Source organism: Scophthalmus maximus, chromosome 20 (assembly GCF_022379125.1).
Source record: "Scophthalmus maximus strain ysfricsl-2021 chromosome 20, ASM2237912v1, whole genome shotgun sequence".
Lineage (NCBI taxonomy): Eukaryota > Metazoa > Chordata > Actinopteri > Pleuronectiformes > Scophthalmidae > Scophthalmus > Scophthalmus maximus.
This window is the reverse complement of record NC_061534.1, coordinates 2482889-2507500: the sequence shown is the minus strand read 5'-3', so window position 1 is coordinate 2507500 and position 24612 is coordinate 2482889. Positions and strand designations below refer to the sequence as shown.

Sequence of the window (24612 nt, the reverse complement as noted above, 5' to 3'; positions counted from 1 at the left end):
GTCTGGTGGGAACGGGTTCGGAGAAGGATAATGACTGATGACATTGTGAGGGGTTAGATAAACTATCAAGAACTCCGAATTTCAGAGCGATTACCAAGCGATTTACTTTGCTTGCACCTCCAACGCAAAGCCAGCGACTTGGTCGCTGCCCCCAAGTGCTCGTACGCGCGCGTGCGTGCGGCTCGGACGAAGAGTCACCGGAGTCTCCAGGTCTTCCGTCATAGATTGAGAATCGACGCGCTGTATCACACAAACCCCCCCTTGAGATCCCCAGGGTCCAGGACGTAGAACCCAGGCGTCGGTCTGGGACATCGCTCGGTCGTATCAGGTGGAGGAAGGCCCGGCTGTGTTGCGCCGCTTCTTTTGTCTGCACACGTTCATATGGCGGAGTGGATTAAGCGCAGACTCTCTCGACATCAGCCCGGATCACACGGCCTCTGTTATTCCCATCACGGCAGAAAACGTTTCAGCAGGCAGATGTGTCATCCGTAATGTGCGGGGAGAAGAAGAATTGTTTCACTTTGTAGTGGGTTGGAGGCAAGATCTTTCAACTTGCACAGAAACAAATCGATTTGCATGGCTAGATACCACAAAGGTCGAGTGATTTATTTGTATTTCTGGGGGTAATATGGATGATTTTTGAGGACTGTTTGCAAATGTGGTGCTTCGGTGTTCAGTCGGCGAAATTGTCTCGAGCATCCGCCGCCAGTATACGTTCAATTTTCCATCATAATAAATGTCACGCAGCTGAACCGCTGCCCGTCGGTGAGGCCAACCCGTGTTCCAGGCAGCTGCGGGTGTACGGTTTAGAGCCCCGCACAGGAGGAATCTCTCCTGTAAACGGATACGGCTGCCCAGTCGTGACCTCACCCTCCAAGTATGAACTCTTCAGTTACGACCCGCGGGTTGAAAAGCGCCGGCTCTCCGCGATCACGGAGACTAATCGTGTGGAAAGACAACAGAGAGAGAGGCGTAGACGCCAGAAAGGGATGGGATCTCAAAAAGGTGTCGGCGTGACGGATAAGAGATGCAGGTTATGATCATATGTGCGGGTTGGGTCGAGCGGTTTGACATTATGTAACTTCTGAAAGCAATGGTTTGGCTGCGTGCCTCTACCTCACAAGACAGTGAACGCACCGCTGATCTTTTATGTGGAACTTGGGTCACACATTACACTGTACGAATTCTCCGCATTGCACGTCAACAAAACCAAAACAGGAGCGGATGATCTGTGGTCCACGGCTAAAAGATGTTGTCAACAGGCCGTGCGACCCCGGTGATGTACACGGTGACTCACGTCGGGCAGATGGCCGGTGGTCCCGTTCGGCGAAGCGCTCCGGGGCGTGAAGATAGAGAGCGGGGGGCCCGGGTCCCTCAGGGCCTCAGCTGTGAAGGGGTTAAAGAGATAATGGCTCCCCGCTCTGCTTTGTCCATTAGCTTTAAATACTTGTGGCTTGATGCGATGCAACCGAAGCTCCAGAGGAGCCTTTGCATCTGCCGCGTACATGAGATCTCCATGTGTCTTACAAGTACTAAAGAAGAGGATTCAAGAGGAGCAGTGGGCGTCGCACGATCCCACGTCATCCGGATATGGTCAAAGTTAGCCTGGAATTTAAATTAACCACAAAAGATCGTATACCAAATCCAACGTAAAGGAAACTTCTTTCCACAAACCGGGAAAGCATAGATGATCAACTGAATTGCATTTAGCTTATTTTGTATTGGGGTCCAGTTATTGTGCACTCAAACAGAACCGAACCAAAAGTGAAGGTTTTTAGTAAGATCCGCTTTCCCGCCAGGAGTCAAAAGGTCTTAATGGATTGTTGCAACATTGTCCAGTTAGCTGTTTCAATGTTGATAGCAGGTTCTCCTGGATACTCCATTTCAGACCAATACTGAAAATGTAAACTTGTCAGCAGTCTCTGGTGGACTGTCTGAATTTGAAGACCATTTAAGGACTACACACTTCTAACCATTTCATCTATTGGGACAGCCACAGCAGTTCCTTCTGAGAGCGGGACAAATGTCAATAAAGGGCTAAGTATACAGTTGAAGAGTGAGATTTGTTTAATGTGGAATAAACCAGATAGCTTTATCATGTTAGTTTTTGGTAAAGTTTATTCAGAGCAAAATCTACTGCACAAGTGATTTGGGCCAAAGTAAATATAAAAGGAGGTCTCGTGTCCAAAGCCAACCACTGAACACACTGGTCTAGACGTTCACACAATTTTGCATCTCATATCGGCATATGGTCGAACTCTGATGAATCCAGAACATTGTGCAGAAACCAGAGCAGTCACAGAACAACGTCCGTTAGAGAACAGGCTCTAGTTAAGGATGAGGAGTTACCCACATCTTCAGGTTTAACCAGGCATGATCATGATCTAGTCATCTCAGCATCCACCACCTCAAGTTGACATGTGGGAGATCACAAACGGCAGACAACTGTAAACTTGCAGCGCCCTCTAGTGGTGGTAAACATACATGACGAGGTAGAAAATATCTGGTCAAAACCATTTATTAAGATGCTTCAAGAAGACATTTTAGGAACATAAAATCATTTTTAAAAGTATTGCTGTACATTATACAAACACTGCCACACAATAAGAAAATATTTAAAAAAGGCTGAAAAGGGCCTTTGGACCTTTACATGGCCGACTCTTCTGAAAGCATGCGACAAGTTTAACAGCAAATAAAAGCTATAAGAATAACTTTCATAGAATTAAAATGATCGATTGGGAGATAAAGTTTCAGATGCCGTCGACAAGTGTGGCAAGAGTTTGAGTGCAGAAGTGTTCAGGGAAACTTCACATGCAAGATTTCAGTCGGCCGACAATAAGTAGTGCATTTAACGAGCCATGTTTCTAACAGACATGGGGAAAATGGTGAATTTGAAGCATTACAGTAGTCATCGTGGCCGACTGAATCTCGTGCAAAATACAGTATGTCAGAAACACTGAATTTTCATAATCTGACAAGTAAACTGCCATGTGTGGGGATCGATTTCAGATTGAAATTATTAAACTTGTTGCATGCTTTGGAAAAAATCTGTCAGCAAAGGGTAGAGATCAGATGGTTGAACATGCAAACCACCGACATGGTTCTTGGCGTGCTGATCCTTCAGTCACGTTTAAAAAAAAAAAAAGTCTTAAGTTACAAACTGTACAAATCAGCACATGGTGCCCAAAAGAAAGGAAATATTCAGCCGTCTCACTGCGTGAGCTGCTGCGCAAGTTCCTTCACGACCGAAGACTTGAGCTGCGCGAGGGAGGCGATCCTCATCTGCTTGGAAGTGGAGTATTTGCTCTTGATGGCCTGACAGAAGTAAAGATGGAGGGGTTAGAAACAAAAACTGCATTACATTTCTAACTGGATGAGCTGAAATTAAGGTTCTTCAACAAGGTGCCTTGCGGCAGAGTTGACGCCAGTTTAACAAAAAAAAAAATCTCATTAAAGTTGTGAGAAGCAATTTTGTGTGTCAACTTACCATGTGCTTGGTCTGCCCGTCATTCACCTTCACGACATTCTTGGCAATGTGCGCCATCACAGGAAGCAAACTCTCTGCTGTGTAGTCCATGTAGTGTTGCAAAGTCACATCCTGAGGAGAGACGTTTAAAATTAAATGTGGAAAGGTAGCGAGTTTCAACCACATCTTCCAACCTCCTTTGCCACTTCCAATCGAGATCTTTACGATTTGATGCGTTTATGGTCTGAAGCTCAAGTCACTTCTTCCGACTCCTAAAACTGCTGCGGCAGTTGAGCTACGGCGTGTCTGGGTGGATACAATACTCACCCAGTCTCCAGCATCCAAGAGCCTGAGGGTCAGAGCAAACGCAGCGCTGGCCAACAGCGACGGCGGGAAGTGAACCATCTCGTAGTCGACCATGGTGAGCTCCAGGAGGTATTTGGCCAGGGTGTGCTGCTCAGCAGTCACCTGAGATGAGAAGACATGTTAGTAGCAATTCAAAAAAACCAGCGAGTCTTGTCATTTCCTGGTTCTCGGCTGGACCGAGGTGCCGATACCTCGTAGATCTTTGAGGCCCGTCGGAGGAACTGCAGGGGAAGGGGGCGGCCGAGCTGGAACTTGAGCACCCGCAGGATGGTCATCTCCATGTCCCTGATCTGGAGGGTGGTGTACGCCTTGTCCGTCACGTAGGCGAAGTCCGAGATCTCCGGGGGATACATCTCCTCGTACTTGGAAGCGAGGAACATGGCGGAGACGCCGACCAGCTGCAGCTGCTTCTTGGGGACTGGGTGGTCCTGTTGGGAGACGTGAGGAAATTTTTTTTAGAGCCACAGGCCAAGACTTCTGCTTTCTATACAAGAAAGTGGATGTGACAGGTTTACCTGAAGAAAGCGGTCAATGATCCCCACGGTCATGTACATGGTTTCCTGCAGCAGACGGAACTTCAGGCTCACTTGCACCAGCCAGTCGATGAGGATGGCTCGCATGTTGCCGGTCACCTCCCGACCCTGCAGGTAAGTGGGTCGGACGTTCTGCTCGGTCTAAGGAGACGACAAAACCGGGGTTAAAAACCATAGCAGAGTGGTTTATGGGGAAACATTTAACATGAAAAAATGTGTAATGCTCACCTCGAGCTGTCGCAGGTACTTGTAGATGTCCTTCACGTAGTCACTGCAGAGCATGGGGTTGTCGTAGTCGTCCGCGTCCACGTCCCTGACGGCCGTGTGAAGCATGACGTCGGAAAAAGCCTGGCAGAGGTCACCGGGTTCGCAGCCTGAGGTCTCCATTGGAGTGGGGGATGCCGGTTCAGGGAGAACCTGCCCGGTGGAAACCCCAACATGAGCTCAGACAACAGACACACATGGCAGTTGAGTCCTGACAGCAAAAGTAGCTCTGGGCTTTAAGAACTCACCTGCACCACGGGCTCAGGCTCTGCTGGAACCACAATTGGTGCTGGTTTTGGTTCTTCAACCACTGGTGCGACCACTTTCACAACTTTAGGGACAACTTTGGTCTTCTTGGTTGCCTCTGTCTTGACGGCCTAAAAATGGAGGATGAATTAGTGTCTGAGCTGAAATGTCACAACTTATCCCAATTATACCAGTCTACCAAAGTATTAAAAAAAAAACCTAATTCAAACTAAAGATTACAGACTTGTTTTCATGGAAAGTTTTAATGTTTACGATTAAACCTTTTAAAGCCATTTGCACAATTGTCCAATGTTTTTTTGTTTTTTTAAAGCGATCATATAAATAAGTGACTCTCACGACAATTGACATGAAAGTGCATTTCTTGAAATGCAGTGACACCGGAATCGTGTTGACTCAAGGCTGCACCCTTTTGTGCCACTACACTTGGGCCTTCAGTGAAAACATGTGGTTGAATCTTGAGAAATGGAAACCCCATAGCATACAAGAGAACCTCCTATAATAAAGTGCAAGATAATAAAAGCACTGACATTTTGATAGTGCATTTGCAGTGAAACACTGAACTAATCACAAACTGAATTAGTTGTTCAGGTCCCACATTGCCTCGTTAGTAATCTGGTGAGATTTAATGATCCAAGTCACGTTCTTATCTCTACCTTCTTCTGTATCTCTTTGTTCACTGCGATGTTTCCGATTTCCCCCAGAGCAGCTCGAGGCTTCAGGGTGGGCCCGGCCGCCGAGCAGGCCTTCCCACCGAGGTCCGCCCTGGCAGAAGCCAAACGGTTCTGCAGCAAGAAAAATAGAAAAAGAGAAAAAAACACATGAAAGTGATGATGCAAATGTGCAGTTTATATACATAAGATGCGGATTTCGTCGAATTCATATCACTATTAAATTATGTTGGAGCTGAGCGCGTACACGACGACGCACAAGGACATTTAACATCAGAGCATTTAAAAACTACAAATCTTTAAAAGCACATTTCTTCTAAAAGTTTTTTTTCCTCCACGCATAACGAACACAATTAGATATGCACTTTTTCAAAAAGAAGGTATAAAGGACTTACTCTGGTAACACGGAGAGCCATTTCGAATCGTGCGTTACTCTGGACCGACCACGGAGAATCGTTACGGAGACTGAGGAGGTTGTTTGGTTGGAGCTGCAGCCTCCTGGTTTAAATCCTCGCCCGCTGCGCGCTGATTCGCTGCGTCAAGACCCCTGTCGGCGCCTGATTGGTCGACGCATCTGCTTCAAATGCGTTCCCCGGACGACCAGTGGTCACGTGATGTTTGGAGTTGTTTTTTTTCTTTCGTTTCTATTTGCTCACTTCCTTTTCCTGCTGATGTTTTTTTTAATCATATTTGTGGCGATTGTATGCTATTTTAGTATTTGTTTATTTTATTTTGAAAACTGAAAAGGAAAGTAGCAATAAATTCAATGTAAAAAGAAATTGTTATGTTGATAAACTATGTTGATGTGTTATTTGGAGTTGGGTTTTTTCTTTCTTTTCTATTTGCTCACTTCCTTTTCCTGCTAAAGTTTTTTAAAGTCATATTTGTAGCGATTGTATGCTTTTTAAAATTTGTTTATTTTATTCTGAAAAACTGAAAAGCAAAGTAGCAGTAAATTCAATGTAAAAAAATTGTGTTTGATAAGATATGTTGATGTGTTGTTTGTTTTAACCCCAGATTACAATCACTTTAGATGGAAACTGATCAGCATTAATAACAATAACAAAGTCCCATAACTTTTACTACAATCATAATATATAATCTGCTCCTCTGCTCATATGGCCGATGGTCACATGCTGTTGATTATTGCTTACTGGGACTATTTGTCTATGCTTGTGTACTTTGTGAGTTTTTTTTTTTTTTTTAAATTAATCATCAACCTGGCAGAGACTGACAGACTGAAGTGATGGTTGATGAACATGAGTAGAAAGAAGTGGACCTCGTCTTTCATGCCTGTGCAGAGGATCATTTTTTCTGAGGTCAGATACATTTCTACACACTAATAACACATTTTCTAAATGTACACTCAGAGGTGAGAGCCTACGATGGGGTAAAATTTACTAAAGAATTACATTATTTGAATTCTTGACTCTGTACAGTGTCCACGACCAAAATCAACACAGTTTGATTACAAGTGCCAAAACTTGGTATTGTAATGTCACTGTGTTTTCAATGCTCCTGCATAATGTCAGTACTATATCATCGATATAATCTTTGAGATTGCTTTTAGCATTGAAAAGTGCTCTATAAATGAAATGTATTATTATTATTATTATTATTATTATTATTATTATATAAATGTTTACATGTTCTACATGTGTCTTTTGAGCCTTATTAATGAGACATGGATCTGGAATATGACATATAACTACAGCTTGGAACATTAAGTTATCACTCACTTTTTTTTATTGAAAAGCACATTTATGGCATTTCCTTTCTAAAATGTTGCAGTTTATTCCGTGGCTGAGCTCAGACAGTATTTAAGATTTACAAGCCTTTCCCTTCAGTGCAATGCTATCCCCTCATGCAGTGACATCAATCAATCCATGGATCAATGGATCAATGGATTAATGGAAGGCAGAGAAGCGATGACAATTGCTTTGATAGGCGTATGGTTAGTAAGAGTAATAACCATACGCCAATCAATGCAATTGTCATTATCTATTATACTACAACTGTAGTAGTATAATAGATAATACTCGTAGATTCAGTGACTAAAATCTCTTTTTTACACACTTTCCTGTATGTGATGTTGTCTTTTATTATTGTATTTTTTATTGTCTTTTATCCTTTTTTCTCCCATCTCCTATGCTCGATTGCTTTTGTTCTTCTATTCATATTTACTTAAGTTTTTCAGCAACTCCCACTTTGATCCGCCTTAACTTGTCAATATCACTCATACTAACATATAGTTTACTCAAGTCTCTATTGAAAGCCCACATTGCATTTGATATTGTAAACGTTTTTTAACGTAATCGCAATAATCTGAAAGTGAAGCAGTTTTATTTGAGACTACTTTCTTTCTTGCTTTTTTAGAATGGCAATTCAATCCTCTCAACATTTATTTTGAAACGTCACTTCCGCTTCAAATCAACTACTCGATTCTGTTTTTCACTGACTTTTCCCCCTTTTGTTAGCATCTTGACAGAATAATATTTTACCTTCTGTAACAATTCTGACATATTTACAGTAATGTGGATGAAAAAAAAACAACTCATCACATCCCCTCTGCCTGTCATCCAATCACACGCTCCCAACTGCCGTGACGTGCACCGGAAGGAGGCGAGAAGGAGGTACGCGAACGCATCACGTAAAACAAAACAGATGCCACAGAGGACGTCTGGTGAGAAACAGCCTCCTCCTCTGTGAGTGTGTGAGAGACCACACACATCTAGACGGCCCTAGTGAGTTTGCTCCAACCGAGGTTAAGCCAGTTATACTGACAATAATCACAAAAGAGTTGTGAAGAAAACAACAACAACAACAACAACAACATCAACATCAACAGGGTTTCTCTGCCTCACAAGGTGAGTTCACTGGCTGTGTGAAGCTTCCACAGCTTCAGTAGCTGCAGCCACTTGGTGGAGGAAGTTTATGAACTATATATATCTATATTTTAAACCCTCGGATCTATGTTTAAATCACATTGTAGCTGATTTAGCATCGAAGCTAACGGACGTTTCTTATCAAACTCGCGATGATCAAAGATAAATGTTCCGTTTGGTTAACAACACGTGTCCCCTGAAAACTTTTCTTCTCTCTCTCTCTCTGGTCTCCACTGCGAGGTTGACAATTAAACACCGACTTCCAACAGCTACCGTCTCATCTTTCAACACAGATCGGACTCGGGGTTGTTTCACTTTTGGGCTAACGTTAATCTGCTAACAAACCGAAGCAGCATCTGTGGCTCAAGTTGTGCCTTCATCTTTATCAACGTTTTAGCCATTAGCACATTTGCTAGTATTTGTTTCCAATATGCTATAAAGTCTTCGAGGCAACTTTGTACTATCTCCAGTTGATGTCAACAAGTTCCGTCCGTGGTGGCGGTGGTGGTAAAACAAAAGAGAAAAACAAAAGAGGAGACGGACAGTGGCTGTTTTTCTCCCTTCCTCTCTCGAAGCTAACCTAGCTTAGCATGCTAACATTAGCCAGATCACGAGAGAGCCTCTTGCGTCCTTGTTGTGGCCAAGGCGCGTTCGCTCCGGCCGAGCCGAGCAAGTCGAGCTATGGTTCTGTGTCTTTTGTGAGCTACAAACTCGTGTAACTTTTATTCAGAGACTCAGCAGTCGACAGTTATCTCGAGAGGAGCAAGACGCTAGCTAGCTAGCTAGCTAGCTGGCTAGCCAGCGGGCGGCGAGCAGTTGTTAGCTTGCTAGCATGACTCAGTGGATTTGTGGAAGTGACACGACTGTGGCCCAGTGTTCGCCAGGAAGCGACGGAGGCTCCGTGATACCGACACCGGGGGATATTTCAACTGGTGTGGCGAGCTAGGCGGTGTTAGCATGCTACAAGGAAGAAACTGCTTGTCCGTCTCCAAGTCTCTTGGATCCACAGGTGTCGTGTCCGTCGTCGCACGGCTGTTTCAGTCCCCCCCCCCGTCAGGTGTGTGGATGCACCAGCCCCCCTCGGCCCTTCTGGGTTTACAATAGACACATCGAGACAATAATGAAGTGAAAAACCTGCTTCTGATTTGTTTTGATACCAGCTCCCACGCCCCTCGAGGCTTGTGTCTAAAAATAGAACGTGTGTGTGTGTTTTCCTGAAAGCCTGCATGGACACACACACACACACACACACACACACAGACACACAGACAGACAGACTCTGATGCAGTTGGAACCAGGTTGGTGATGTCAACCCCCCCCCCTAAAAATAACCATTAACAGCATCTGTCTCCCCGGGCGATTATATCCTCACCACCACTTCCCCTTTTTCCAAACGTTGTGGCGACACCAACGGCTCATTCCCTCATCACCTTAAGTGTACTGTACTCAGTGTTGTTAAAAAGTGAAACCAGACAGAAGCTGCTCCAACGTGTTGGGACGAGAGTTGGGACATAACGTGGTGTCGATTACACGGCCTCGGCGGCTGACACGGGCCCGGGTCGGACGAGAGCATTCGTCGATGGCCGTAAGTGACGATGAGCGACTCTCTGATCTTGTTAATCGCCGCTGACCGCTGATGAATAGTGTGTCCAGAGGGATGCGGGTGTGAAAGTCACACAGAAAGATTACAGCCAAGGGTGAAATGACACCGCTGTGTTATGACAGCGTGGCGTGAGACTCGTGACCCGGTCGGAGCATAGTTTAACGTGGACACTCGACCAAAGCGCTCCAGCCAGCATTTATTGGAACACGAATTAACAGATGTTCATTTTGGATATTGACATCTTTCATATCAAGACGTCGTCGGCGCAAGTTTATTCGTGCAGCATTGTTTTTGGTTGGAATGTCTGTAAAAGATTCAAAGGAAAAGCCAGCCGATCAGAAATTGCGACACTGTGTCGTGTGAATGTTTGTCATATTCATAATAGTTTATTGATTATAAGATTGCTTCAGCTCAGATTGTATATCTATCTGTCGCCATGGGGACGCAGTACATAATAGGTTTTTGTTAATCTTCACACTCATGTTGTGCAATGTCCCACTGAGCAAAGTGAATTCATTCTGGTGTCTGATTTCTTTTTTTACCGTTGTTGCACCGACTCACATGCTCATCGTCGTTTTGTGCGTGTTTGTTTGTGTCTCCAGGTTGAGCTCACCAGGCGCTAGACATCGCCATGGCTCAGGAGACCAATCAGAGCCCGGTGCCTATGCTCTGTGCCACCGGCTGTGGTTTCTATGGCAACCCCCGGACTAATGGCATGTGCTCCGTGTGCCACAAGGAGCACCTGTCAAGACAGAACAATGGAGGAGTCGGCTCTTTGAGTGCTGTGGGTGAGTAAGGCCCCCCCCTGTGTGTCTTGTCAGGTTATTTTTTTTGTATCCCCTGGAGAGAAGTCCCGACCTCTGCCTGCAGCGACAACAACAACAGCCCGTCCTTGTCCCCGCAGGCAGCAGCAGTGGCTCCTCAGCTGAGGCTTCTGCCATCCAGAGGTTGGAGGCCACCTTGAATAATGCTGCAGCCGCTGCCGTCGCCGCTGCAGAGGTGGCAGCTGAGGCCGCCGCCTCCGCCGAGGCCGCCGCCGCAGAGGCTCTCGGGTGAGTACGGTCGTCCAGAATCGCCCTATGCTAATTTTAAAACAAGGCCCGGTGTCACAATAGTCAAGAGTGCAACGTTACTAGTCCTTACCAACTAACACGGGTTCTAACATTTGTAAAAACATGAGCAAAAGCGCTAATTTGTGAACTTGATGCGTAAACTTACAACGTCCTGAATAATTACGTCAGTGATCTACACCTGTAAACACGACCCTTCTTCAAGGCACCAATCATTAGTGCCTCTTCAGTACACAAATACAGATGGATATATGATAAATATAGTCGTTGGATTAATGTATGTAATAATGTATCATATGCAGCTTTTTTTGATTTAGATTTTTCCGATGTTTCGTTCACAGTGGAGTTTCGACGGCCCGTTCGGTGACGCAGCAGTTGACGGAGATGAGTCTCTCCTACGAGGAGAAAGGAGCGTCGGGGAGTAAAGTGGAGCTCACAGAGCCGGGTGGGTACAACGATGGACTAATTATCACAGAAGACAAACAAACCCGTCAGCCTGGTTATTTCATGTAAACTTTGGGGAAAATTATTCCCATATTTCAGTTTATACAAGATTAATACAGTTTAAATCTAATTCTTACATTTTACCTTCGCTTACAATTACGCACACAATGAGGCTTTTATTTTAATTTTTTTGAGGGGTGTTACAACACCTCCTTAGTGAGACCTACTTTCCTGAGTTGAAGTGTTTCTCCCGTGCCCACAGTGGTGAGTCAGCCCACAGGTTCCGCAGGCGGCGAAGAGTCCGAGCCCCTGAAACCCAAGAAGAACCGCTGCTTCATGTGCCGCAAGAAGATCGGACTCACAGGTGAGAGATGTCACCGATACACCGATTTAAAGGCCTTTCGGACCAGTGAGCCCATCACCGACCACAGGTTTGTTCCTGTTTTGCCTCCCTGTCATCGGTTTTGACTACTCCTCCTGTGGCCCGTTGCAGGTTTTGACTGCCGCTGCGGGAACCTGTTCTGCGGAATCCACCGCTACTCCGACAAGCACAACTGTCCGTACGACTACAAAGCCGAAGCCGCCGCCAAGATCCGCAAGGAGAACCCCGTGGTGGTCGCCGACAAGATCCAGAGAATATGAAGAAGAGTTTGACTTATGAATACCGGGATCGAGCGGATGTTAAAGACAAACAAAAATCAAGAGAGAGACTTGAGCCCAACCTTCTCTGTGAAGGATCTGTTATTTTTCTGGTTTGTTTCACATTCAGGACAATTTTCTTTTTCTCCCCCCCCCAGTGCATGAAAGTTATGTTGAGCTCCGTTCTTCTGTCTGGGTGTGAGGGGAGAGAAAATGGCAGATGTGAGGATTAGGTGTGAAAAAAAGTCTTTGCCCCCTTTTTAGAAAACACGCTGTTGATGGCTGTCCGGTCTGTTTTCGTGATCCCGGGAATCGTCCCGGCGTCGCCGGTGCTTTTTCTCGTCCGGACTCTTTGACTGTTACCGCTGTCGGCTGACGGGACCATCTCAGCTAATGTGCTTGCTCTCTGCTGGCTTGAGTAGCAACATGGATCTATTCTTTTGTTTCTCAGAGTTATGAAATGCTCCTGGCTCCTGTTTTTTTCATCCCCGGTAAGTTATTATATCAAAGCGAAAGAAACGCTTCTCTCTGTGCTGCCGGAAACCCTCGTCCTCTCTGTGACTCTGAACAAAAGAGACTCTGTGGCGAGGCTTCTTCTTCTCCCCCAGCGGCTGCCGCGTCGTCGTCCTCCCCTCCAGGATCCACAGCGATTTTCTTTTTTTCCCTCCCGTCGATCACGGACGGAAACGCCGCCACTCGCTCGACGACACGCTCACACGGACTTCTTGCTTTTCACGCCATCCACTGAAGTCACATGACACGACCCCGACTGTGACGTTCGTTTCCGTTTGTTGTTTTCCAGAAAAGTGATTTGTATGCTGTGTTGTTGTTGTTGTTGTTGTATGACAAGTAGCCTACACTTGTATTAATTTTTTTGAGTTTGGAAAGATTTAGCTCTACTAATAATTTCATTTTTTTTTGTTTGCAATATTTTCTTCTATTTTTAATGAGAGCGGACAGATTCACCACATGGGGAGTGTTGGACTGCTGCGTGTCAAACAAGTGTGTGTGCTGCGTCCAAACAAGTGTGTGTGTGTGTGTGTGTGTGTGTGTGTGTGTGTGTGTGTGTGTGTGTGTGTGTGTGTGTGTGTGTGTGTGTGTGTGTGTGTGTGTGTGTGTGTGTGTGTGTGTGTGTGTGTGTGTGTGTGTGTGTGTGTGTGTGTGTGTGTGTTGTGAGGCTCGTGTGACTAGTTTGCGACCTGTGGAGGTAGGTTATTAATCATTTTCCGTTGACGATGATTTTCCGTCTGGCTGCTTAATGTGTGTGTGTTAATGTTTTTTTCTTTTACCCTTTAGTTATGCAAGTTTGTCCAAACATCTTTATTTATATACTGCAGTGCGCATAATCTTCCATTAATACAGAATAAATTGTATGATGTAAATAAATTATGTTCCAAAATATGAGCTTGAGATTCTTCATTCCATTAGTTCAGTCTGTGATGGCAACGAATAGATTTCAGATCTCTACAGTGTCCTGTGGTGGAAGTGTGATATCATGACTACAGCTCAATTTTAATGATACATAAACCACGTTTCGCTGCTGTCTCCCTGTCGATCTGCCGCAGCCTTGCGTCTCCATGTGACTCGTGTCTCCGCAGGGGAAACGAGATCTGCCTCGAGTCATGTTCTGACACCAGCCCCCGGTGCCCCATGAGGTCTGTATGTTATGACGCTGACACACACGCACACACTTACACACACACACACGCAGCGTGAACTCATTCGTCAGCACAAGAAGCACATGGCGTCTGGAACGCTTCCCCCGTCCCTTCCCCTCCTCCCCAGGATTAGTCGCTGTCGTGCCCCAAAATAATCTTTCCGTCTCTGCAGGTGAACACCGACCGCCCGCAGCTTTTATCACTTTACTTGGTAAATTCAGAATAAATCTGTTGTTGCTTACGTTATGCTTTTATTTGTCTCACCGGTTTAGTGTGTTTTTACAGTGGGTTATTACATATTATTAATGGAGCACAATTTTCAATTGTATGAAAATGAAATTATGCAGTCTGCAAGGGGTGTGTTTATTGTTGTTATTAATTCATTTGGATCATTATCTCCCACTGTGGCAATTTAATTTAAAAGAAAATATGTTTCAATATCTTAAGACCGCTTAAGTTCTTTATATAAACACTTTAGTTACAGCAGCTACAGTCCCACATGTTTACATTTTTCAAAATGAATCTTTTAGAGGTAATTTCGGCTCGGCATGATAACTATGAACTTTAATGTCACTTTGTATTCATGTTCACTTATTTTACCTATGTACACTGCAGGTCAATGTACAGTATCAGCGGCAAACTTCCTTCCCAACATGTTGAGACAAAATAGAGATATTGTGCTTTTAATTCATGGTCCAAACACCGAATGCTATGAAATACACAATCATGAGACGAACGTCGGTAAGAATTCCGAGCTTGTGTGAAAAGTCTGTTTATCCGTGTTGAGGTTACATGAAGACTCTGATCATCTGACGACGACTTCAAAGAAGAAAACAGTTCGGTGTGAAATTCCCCGACACTGTGGCTTCAGTTTATCACAATGTTGTTGTTTTTTTACAAATACATATTTTAATCTGACAATGTATTTTGTCTGCTTTCACGGTTGAAAACAGTTTTTGTTCAACTGGAAATCTTCTCTGACCAACTCTTTTTTTGTTTCACAGGTTTACAAACATTTAAAAAAAAAAAAATCCTTTCACAAATTAAAAACCTTATTGACCCTTATTTGATTCCATATGTATCTTTCAGGTCGTGAAGTTCTGGACTCTTCTCGACGTCTGCGCTCATCTGTCACTCAACGGTCATTTCTTTATGTGAGTTTAAGAATCTGTGCAAAAATATTATATCAACCAGATTTTCACAAAAATAAATGTGAAAATACCAGCAAATGTATTTATTAATACACAGTTATGCTTCAGTAGTTGTTTTTTTAATAAACAGGAGTAAATTGTTTCTCTCAATATTTGTGTTGGTGAATAACCACCAGGTGGCGTAACAGACAAACTTTCACAAATACCAAAATAATGTCAACATCTTAAACATACAGTATATAGTATAAGACAAATATTACTATAACAAACATTAATATAAATACATTCACTGCATTTTTTTCAATTGATGAATCATAATTTTTGCCCGTTTTTCCCCTTTCTTTCTTTAAAAACTTTTAAAAATGGGAATGAACCTTTATTTTACAGTTTCCTCTGTAAACTCTAATTTAATGTATGATTCATTGTTTTTGATAAACATATAACGATACAAAAGAGGTGGAAACATCGCTTTGGACAAAAGCGTCAGCTAAATTAATGTAATGCAAACATGTAATATTTAAATCTTCCATAACCACAGCAGCCATATTGGATGAGGATGAAACCGTGTCGTCACGTGATGCGCCGCCGCCCCTCAGGCGTGTGACCCGCGTCTCGCCTGCGGGAGCCGACAACCGTGTAATCGAATCATTTTGGAACGTGAAAAATGAGCTCTGCTCCATTATTTAATGAGGTGTTGTCTTTGCACACTTCCCAGGTTTATACTAACACAAACACACACACACACACACACACACACACACACAGGAGGAGACCAGACACCCTAAAGATTTAATGAAGGTTTAGGTTTCTGTATGTAAGACCCATTAGGCCCCGAGACGACCTGGCATCTGCAGAATCTTTTATTTATTTATTTATTTTTTTGCAGGTTTATAGATTCAAATAGTTCAGGCAAGTTAGTCAACCTGTGTGTGTGTGTGTGTGTGTGTGTGTGTGTGTGTCGTGTCTCCAATAACAGGACGAGTGAGAGTGTTTCCAGGCAGTTCAGATAAAAGTGTTCCTTTGGCCATTTAGGAAAAACAAAGCAGGACATCTTACCACAGTCAAATGAAATGTTTCTTTCACTTCTCAGAACCATCAGGTCCTGACGTGACCCACCAACATCTGAACATCATCACCTCCCTGTCAGAAGTAATACAAACCATCCCAGGCGAACGTGGACCTTCTGCTGGATACGGGCCACACAGTGGGATCACCTGCGCTGTCCCAGAACCTGTCGACCAACACCTGTCGAGAGCAGGTCACATGCAGCTGTCGTCATGGTGACGGCACAGTCAGATACCTGAGTTGGGCTCTTGTGGCGAGGAGCCCGAGAACCGACCGACTGCAGAGAGACGACACACACTGGACTGAAGTGTGAAGACGCTTTTGTAAAACATTCCATCATGCCGAGAAAAAGGGAGGTGGCTGAAGTGGAGGACGGTGAGTCGAGGATTCGCTTGTATGATTTATTCAAGTTGTGTGAGTCATGATGATGTGTGATGCGACAAGTCAAAACCAATGTTAAATAATAGTTTGTGTTGAGAAAAATGTACATTTTATTAACTGGTGGACTTTTTCTTCCCCATACAACTTCAAAATGACTTTCGAGCTTTATGTAACATGTCATATCACCATTTATAGCCGATTTACACAAGCAGGAGATTAATAAAGTCTCTGACGCTGGTTCTGCTCTTGTTCCTCTCATCTCCGCCTGCTGCTGGTCCGAGTTCCTGGAACTAAATTTGGACAATTTGATATCGTTGCCACTGGAAATAATCTGTAATAACAAAATGTTTTGAGTATTTTTGAGTCCTGAAAAAATCTTGTTTTCATTCATTTTCCTTGTATTAGGATGTTTAAGACAAAAAACCTGAAAGTTCCTAAAAATAAATTCCCCAAAAAACGTTCTAATCTTAACGATTGTTAAATATTTGTAATTAAATGATGTGATCGACGAGCCACGATCAAGCGATAACTACGTTCTAAATTTCCAAATCGTAATTTTTTTTATACTGTTGTTGTTGCAAAATGATGCGTTAAATGTCTGTTGGGCATTTGGATGTGTTGTTTGTATTCTTCCTCAGTTGGGGTCGAGATCGATGGGGAGCTGAGTGACAGTGACGGTGAGTGGATGAAACTATATTTCATGGACCTGATTTTAAGAAATAGTTGATAATCTAGACGTCTAACGATCAGAAGACCACATGGGGCTTTGTTTGTTGTAGATGGCGCCCCCCAGAGGAGAGGGAACAGAAGGCAGGCGGCCGGAAGAGGCGGCGCGAAGGGAAGAGGCCGGGGCAAGAAGCCAGCCAGCGAGGATGAGGAGGATGAGGATGAGGAAGATGAAGCTCCCAAGGGACGCAAGGGTGCGAACAAGAGGAAGCCCGCGAAGAAACGTGGAGGCCGGGACGATGACGACGAGGACGAGAGCGAGGACGAAGCTCCCAAGAGGAAACGAGGAGGAGGAGCGGCGGCGGCCAAGAAGAAAAAAGGAGGCAAAGCTCAGGACAGTGATGAGGACAGCGATGAGGGAAAAGGGAAGAAGGGAGGCAGGAAGGGAGGAGGAAGGAAAGGAGGGAAGGAGGAGGAGGACAAGAAGGGTAAGAAGGGGGACGCCAAGGGGAAGGACAAAGGAAAGGACAAAGGAAAGGACAAGGGGAAGGACAAGGATGATGACAAGGACAAGAAGAAGAAGAAGAAGAAAAAGAACGACAGGTAGGAGACAGGAAGTAAACTTGCTCTTTAAATCAGGATCCACATAATTGCAAATGTTAGCATGTTAGCATGCTAATGTAGGCACATGGGGACGGCGACCCTGGTGGGGGTCCACCGCCCTACGAGCAGGATATTCACATGGCAATATTCATGTTAAATCAATCCAACATTTGATTTATGAATTCAAAATTCCTGCTCCCGCAAACTTTGACGGACTCCCTCCATCTCTCCCCCATCCCGCAGTTCGTCCGACTCCGGCTCGGACTCCGACGAGGAGGAGTCCATGTCGGAGGGCGAGATGGCCCGTCTGATGGAGGAGGTGGAGGAGAAGAAGAAGCTCATCGCCACCATCAGGAACAAGCCGTGGCGGATGAAGCGGAGGCTCACGCACCTCAGGTGACCCTCCGCGCTGCGGAATCACTGTTGGCTCTTTTTTGTTATCGTGAATTGCGAAGAACGTGGAGAAACGTGAATACTTACGAGGACGTGTCTCGTGACAGGGAGGCTCAAGAGTTTGTGGATAAGTTCGAAGGCGCGTTGGGCAAAGGCAAAGGCCGGAAGTGGTACGCCTACAAAGTCATGATGACGAAGGTGAGGCGCTAAATTTTTTTCCAATTGCCATCCTTTCTCTGGCGCTGTGCTTTCATGCACTTAAATTTCTTCTATTTTTGTTTTCTCTCAAATCCCAGAAATGGATCAAGTTCCAAAGGGATTTTGAGAATTTCCGAACGGCCTGTATCCCCTGGGAGAGGAAGATCAAGGACGTGGAGAGTAAGTTCACTTATTTCACAGAAGCAGCCGTAACCAGATGAACAGTGCCCCCTTGTGGACAGATGTCGGAAACAATCTTCTCCGCGTCCCTCAGGTCACTTCGGCTCGTCCGTGGCGTCGTACTTCATCTTCCTGCGCTGGATGTACGGCATGAACCTCGTCCTGTTCGGGTTCACCTTCGGACTGGTGGTCATCCCCGAGGTGGAGTGATGTCACGCAGAAAAGAAATTACAAAAATGACACACCGGGGCTTTGAAGACAATAATTCATCCAGTGCAACAAATGGAGTGAAATCAGGATATATGTGTTTAAAGTTTGAGGAAGACATTTAAAAGGATGATACCGACTCCACAGTCTTCATGCTGCTGATGGCAGGAGAAAAAAATCTCAACTTTACATATTCATAAAGTCTAATATCTATCTGGCAGGTTCTGATGGGTCTCCCCTACGGCTCGATTCCCAGGAAAACTGTTCCCAGAGCGGAGCAGCCCACGGCGCAGGACTACTCCGTCCTCACGGACTTCAACGTGAGCTTGATATACACATGTTGAAGATGATGAAATTATTATTAGTTGTGTCAGACATAAATATGCCAAGGCCTCGTATATATATGTCCGGAAAGACGGCACAAAGTTATGCGAACTAGATCCTCAAATGAGGGCATATCTTTAAATACAGAGACCAAAAATAAAGCCTAAGCCGTTCAGAACTTTTTCATATTTTCTATGTCAACAATAAAATTCCTTGAGAAAAGTAGAAAGGTCTCGTTAAATATTCCATCTTACCTTGGCCTTTAAATCAGGAAAAAGTACAACATCCCCAAATCTTTCAAATCCATCTTATTGACGAGAATTTTCCTTTTGATAAAGAAGAATTTCAGTTCTCAGCTGTGCAACTAAAAACTTTGGATTCTAGATAAGAACATACTCTGCATCTTTATGTAATGAAACCCCAATATTATCTTTTAATTCATATTCTCTCAGCATCCTGGCTAACATGGCAGCAAAATTAAATTACACAAACCAATCCTGACGATAAAGGAAAATGGCGTCTTCCCTTCACTGACAGCTCTCTTCTTCTCTTTTTTCCTCTGCAGGGCTTCTGCAAATATTCCGTCCTGTTCTACGGATACTACAACGACCAGAGGACCATCGGCCTGCTGAAGTTCCGGCTGCCTCTGTCCTACCTCATGGTCGGGATCGGCAGCTTCGGCTACAGCCTGATGGTCGTCATCCGCACGTGAGTCTGCGGCAGCGCGGAGCACTGTCATGCATAAAGTTATGAAATATGTCCATGAAATCTCCAGGTTTCCACCATTAACTTGATGTAATTCAACCTAGTTCCTTAGATGTGACAGCGCAGGAGCAACAGAAAACTCAAACATAAACCAACTGCGAATGTTTAAAGCTTCGTCTTGATAACGTACATTTTTGCAGTTACATATCGTGTATATGTATTTTTGCAGAATGGCCAAGAACGCCGACGTCGGCGGCGGCGACGGCGACGAGGGCGAGTTCACGTTCGCCTGGAAGATGTTCACCAGCTGGGATTACCTCATTGGCAACGCAGAGACGGCCGACAACAAGTACGCCTCCATCACCACCAGCTTCAAGGTAACCCTGGCAACCCTTTCTTCTGGGAACAAACGCATATACATATATTTCTATGTATTGAGCCACCTGTCAATCCCCCACCCCCCGGGGTGTTCCCGCTCCAGGAGTCCATCGTGGACGAGCAGGAGAACCAGAAGGACGAGAACATCCACCTGCGGCGCTTCCTCCGCGTGCTGGCCAACGTCATGATCCTCTGCAGCCTCGGCGGCAGCGGCTACCTCATCTACTTCGTGGTGAAGCGGTCGCAGGAGTTCGCCAACAGGGACGACCTCAGCTGGTACGAGAAGAACGAGGTAACCGGGAGGGGCACTCAATATTTGGACAAATATGCACAATAAAAGATGAATAAAATCCAATGTTTGTGGTCCAGTTGGAGCTCATCATGTCTCTGCTGGGTCTCGTGTGTCCACCGCTGTTCGAGACCATCGCCGAGCTGGAGGACTACCATCCTCGGATCGCCCTCAAGTGGCAGCTGGGTCGCATCTTCGCCCTCTTCCTGGGAAACCTCTACACCTTCCTGTTCGCCCTGTTCGACGAGGTCAACAACAAGGTTCGTTCCCTCTGCGTGTGTGAAATCAGCTCAGACCCGCTTTTTAAACTCGATACAAGACACTGTATCTCAACAACTACCAGGAACAGGACGAGGTCATGTTTCCGTGGACGATCCCATGAACACTGACAAGTTTTCTGTCTGCTGAGTACAGACCGATGGTTCCTTTGTGCCTCTCAGCTGGTGGAGGAGCAGTCCATTAAGAACGCCTCCATCTGGGCCATGAAGGAATACTACGCCAACTTCACCCGCCTGTCCAACGACTCCGAGGCCACGCCTCCCCCCATGGACCCCTCCGATGTCATCAGGGGACCCTGCTGGGAAACGGCTGTCGGCATAGTACTGAAAATTTAAACAACTTTTTAGCACATGTACTGTATATATATATAAATATGTACACACGGTTCTTAATCAAACTCATGACTCGACCCTCCGCTCGACTCCCTGACCTCCAGGAGTTTGTGAAGCTCACCGTGTCCGACATCCAGGTGACCTACCTGACCATCCTGATCGGAGACTTCGCCCGAGCCGTCATCGTCCGCTTCCTCAACTACTGCTGGTGCTGGGACCTGGAGGCCGGATTTGTACGTACACATATATATATATATATTTACATATATATTAGACTTAATAAGTGAACCGTAAAACTTTAACGTTATTGTTCGTACATTTTAATTCATTCTCTCTTCTCATCCAGCCGTCGTATGGAGAGTTCGACATCAGTGGAAATGTTCTGGGATTAGTTTTCAACCAAGGGATGATCTGGTACTAACTTTATTTCTGTACTGACACACACACACACACACACACACACCAGAGGGGATCACTAGTCCGGTGTGTGAGTGGAGATGCACGGCTGCGCGTTGCTGCGTGTATCTAGTGTCACTGAGCGGACAGATGCCGGGGTGCGCGGGCGCCAGGTCGCCATGGAGACGCTCTGCGTGCACTTTGAATAGAAGTGACCATCACCGTCACATGTAGTCGGAGGTCTCGTCTTCTCATGTTACTGATCACGTTATGCTGCGTCACCTTCCTGCTGGAGTAGTTTCTTTTTCATTACACCATAGTTTTGCTCAATATGTTATATTTTTTTTACATCAAATTTAATATTTCCTGCATCATTTTTTTTGCAGCTTCATGACACACACTGTTTACAGTGTTCCTGCACAGTGTTATATCAAATGACATGAATATGCAGATATTAGACAATCAATTCAACAGAATAACAAACATTTAAAACATTTCATATTTAATCCATTGATTGATGCCATGTCATCAGGATGGGCGCGTTCTACGCCCCCGGGCTGGTGGGCATCAACGTGCTCCGCCTCCTCAGCTCCATGTACTACCAGTGTTGGGCGGTGATGGCCACCAACGTGCCCCACGAGCGCGTCTTCAAGGCCTCCAAGTCCAACAACTTCTACATGGGCCTGCTGCTCCTCATCCTCTTCCTCAGTCTGCTGCCGGTCGTCTACACCATCATGACCCTGCCGCCGTCGTACGACTGCGGACCCTTCAGGTGACGACACACACAACCGCACAAAACCGAGATCACACACGCGAGGAACACGCTCTCTCGTATTCTGACCGCGTCGGCGTCCGCAGTGGGAGGGCGAAGATGTTCGACGTGATCATGGAGACCATCGACCTGGACCTGCCGGCCTTCATGGGGACGCTCTTCAGCTACGCGGCCAACCCGGGCCTCATCATCCCGGCTGTGCTGCTCATGGTGTGAGTGTAGAGGATTAGTCAATTTGTATGTTTTAAAAATTGATGCACATTTTAAAACTGTGCCTGCACATCTCTGGACAGCAGAAACACATATGCAAGTTATTGCAACTGTTCTTGTTGCTGTGGGGTGTGTTTGCATCTTTTAAAAAAAACCGACCCATCCTGTCGTCTCTCCTGCTCAGACTGGCCATCTACTATCTGAACTCGGTGTCCGAGGCCTACCAGAACTCCAACATGGAGCTGAAGAAGAAGATGCAGATGGTGAATACAGAAAGGAGATCAACTTTCACACACTCAGTGACACGCTTTATTTCAACTTCCGTAAACATATCGTGCAAAAAGAGAAACGACTAGTTGATCCCACTAACAAATATTGTTGGTGTATCCAAAGTCATCTCTTGTGATGAGCACTGCATCAATCCACAAATAAATCAATCATTCACTCTGGTTTGCTGCAAAACTCAGCAAATACATTTGTGCCAAAAAAGATTTTCATCTTCAGGACAAAAGAGCTGCAGTCTGAATCATCAGGAGACGAACGAACACTGTTTACAATCACACAATTGTAGAATATCACCAGCCGCCTCCGGCTCCATCTTCTCGACATATCTCCAATGTAAATAACAAGTTTTCTTCCTCTGAATCTCTCGTCCACCGCCTCTCTGTGTGTCCGTCCAGGCTCGGGACGAGGAGAAGAATCGGAGGAACAACACCGACAGCACCAACCAGGTGATGAAGGACCTGGAGGACCTGCTGCCCAACCGCTCCCTCGCCCCCCCGGCTCCTCCGCCCGAGCCTGGTCAGTGAACTCCCAGGCAGACGCGAAATACCCCCCGCGGTGCGTCAGTTTCATCACTTTCTCTGTTTTTCCAACAAAAAAAACCACCAGAAAAGGCGCCGGAGCCCGAGGCGAGGCCGACCAAGACCAAACCCGGCAAAGGCGTGAACCTGCAGAAAGACGTGGCCCTGGCGTCGCCCAACCCCAACGCTCAGAGGCCGGTGGTGAGTCGGCCTCCGGGGCCGAGGGGAGCGGGGCCGGGCCGGGGCCGGGGCCGGGGCCGCGGCAGAGGAGGGGCCCCTCCCAGTTAACTGAGTCTGAGGGGAAATCAACAACAAAACCATCTCTCTTTGCAAGTTTCTGTTTCTGCCACACACAGTTTCTCCCTCATTTTAACTTTGAGCGCGTCAAGATCAGGAGACAAAGATCTCCGGTGTCCAGACGCTGAACGGAGGAGGAGGAGGACACAGGATCTCCAACATCTCAAATAAGGTCAAATCAAAGTGTAATTCTGCTCCGCTCTGATGATTCTGAACATATCGCTGCGGCATCTCATCCATCTGTCTGTATATTTCATGTCAACACGGTGTGTGTTCGTGTCTGAGTTTGTTTCCTCTTACGTTGACAGTGACTTTGTGTTTCGTGCGTACAATCTGACTTTGCAGTAAAGTTGAAGATCTTTTACTAACACATTTGCAGCTGCTCTTGTTTAAACCCTTTGACTTTGGGTTTTATTTGATCCTTTTTTCCACTTCAGCTCATTCTTCGTCAGCAGCTGTTGCTCGTCTAAACCGGGCACCTGATCACATTTAGCCCCGGTGCAACTCCAGACCGCGGCCCCGGTCCGGATCGACCTCAACCATGGTTCGGTTCGTTGGCAGCGTGAAAAAATGTTCTTTACATAGAAGAAGGGGGAAAAGAAGACGTGTAGAAAGGAGCACCCGTGGGAGAGGTGGAGACGGAATATTTCATTTCAATTTTGTCCAAGGAAAACAATAAAAAGTTAATAAAAAGGCCATAACCTATGTTCTGAGAGGATGTGATCCACACTTTCAAGTGTGAAAACGCTTTTAGAATCCTTGAAAAAGTTTTAAATCGTGACTATCGATGTGAATGAAATCGGTTGAGTTTCCTATCAACAGCCCAGGAAAAAAAAAAAAAAAAGTGGAACATCAGGTTCAGTCATGTAATTGTGCAAAGAGGAAAACGGAAAAAAACCCAATGAGATGTCGTGTCATGTCAGTGATTTAGTGGGTTTCGAAACTACAGTCACCTTCATCTGAGTTTACTTTATCACCGCAAGAATATAATACGTTTGTATTATATTGCATGTATTGTATTGTATTGTATTGAATTCACATCACACGCCTGAAACAGACGAGTCGCCAAACCGGTCCGAGTCGCCCCAACCTCGGACTGTCACCTCGCAGGAATGTTGCC

At 45.4% G+C, this 24612-nt stretch overlaps 3 protein-coding genes across 4 annotated transcripts; 2 read left to right on the top strand and 1 right to left on the bottom strand.

Annotated features, from left to right (window-relative positions):
- Positions 1–2502: 2502 nt before the first annotated feature.
- Positions 2503–6120, bottom strand: ccnb1 (cyclin B1). Its single transcript, XM_035608248.2, has 9 exons — positions 5960–6120; positions 5550–5678; positions 4878–5006; positions 4594–4782; positions 4348–4506; positions 4024–4260; positions 3794–3934; positions 3488–3598; positions 2503–3315 (listed from the first exon to the last, which is right to left on the bottom strand). Exons 1-9 carry the CDS (start codon positions 5978–5980, stop codon positions 3211–3213), a joined length of 1221 nt encoding a protein of 406 aa, XP_035464141.2. The 5' UTR covers positions 5981–6120; the 3' UTR covers positions 2503–3210.
- A 2069-nt stretch (positions 6121–8189) lies between these two features.
- Positions 8190–13609, top strand: LOC118284988 (AN1-type zinc finger protein 5-like). Of its 2 annotated transcripts, none has more exons than XM_035608249.2 (6): positions 8190–8431; positions 10655–10840; positions 10957–11104; positions 11464–11567; positions 11829–11930; positions 12060–13609. In XM_035608249.2, exons 2-6 carry the CDS (start codon positions 10684–10686, stop codon positions 12206–12208), a joined length of 660 nt encoding a protein of 219 aa, XP_035464142.2. In that variant the 5' UTR covers positions 8190–8431; positions 10655–10683; the 3' UTR covers positions 12209–13609. The 2 variants fall into 2 exon arrangements, with proteins under 2 accessions (XP_035464142.2, XP_035464143.2); XM_035608250.2 differs by lacking the exon at positions 8190–8431 and adding an exon at positions 9807–10034.
- Positions 13610–16417: 2808 nt separating this feature from the next.
- tmc2a (transmembrane channel-like 2a) lies at positions 16418–24519 on the top strand. Its single transcript, XM_035609104.2, has 20 exons — positions 16418–16454; positions 17099–17137; positions 17240–17729; positions 17973–18125; positions 18230–18320; positions 18419–18500; positions 18595–18701; positions 18929–19027; positions 19597–19739; positions 19966–20113; positions 20218–20406; positions 20484–20663; positions 20844–21002; positions 21119–21247; positions 21361–21428; positions 21943–22182; positions 22269–22394; positions 22577–22655; positions 23073–23193; positions 23284–24519. The coding sequence occupies exons 1-20, from the start codon at positions 16418–16420 to the stop codon at positions 23481–23483; spliced, it is 2880 nt and encodes a 959-aa protein (XP_035464997.2). The 3' UTR covers positions 23484–24519.
- The last annotated feature ends 93 nt before the right edge of the window (positions 24520–24612 follow it).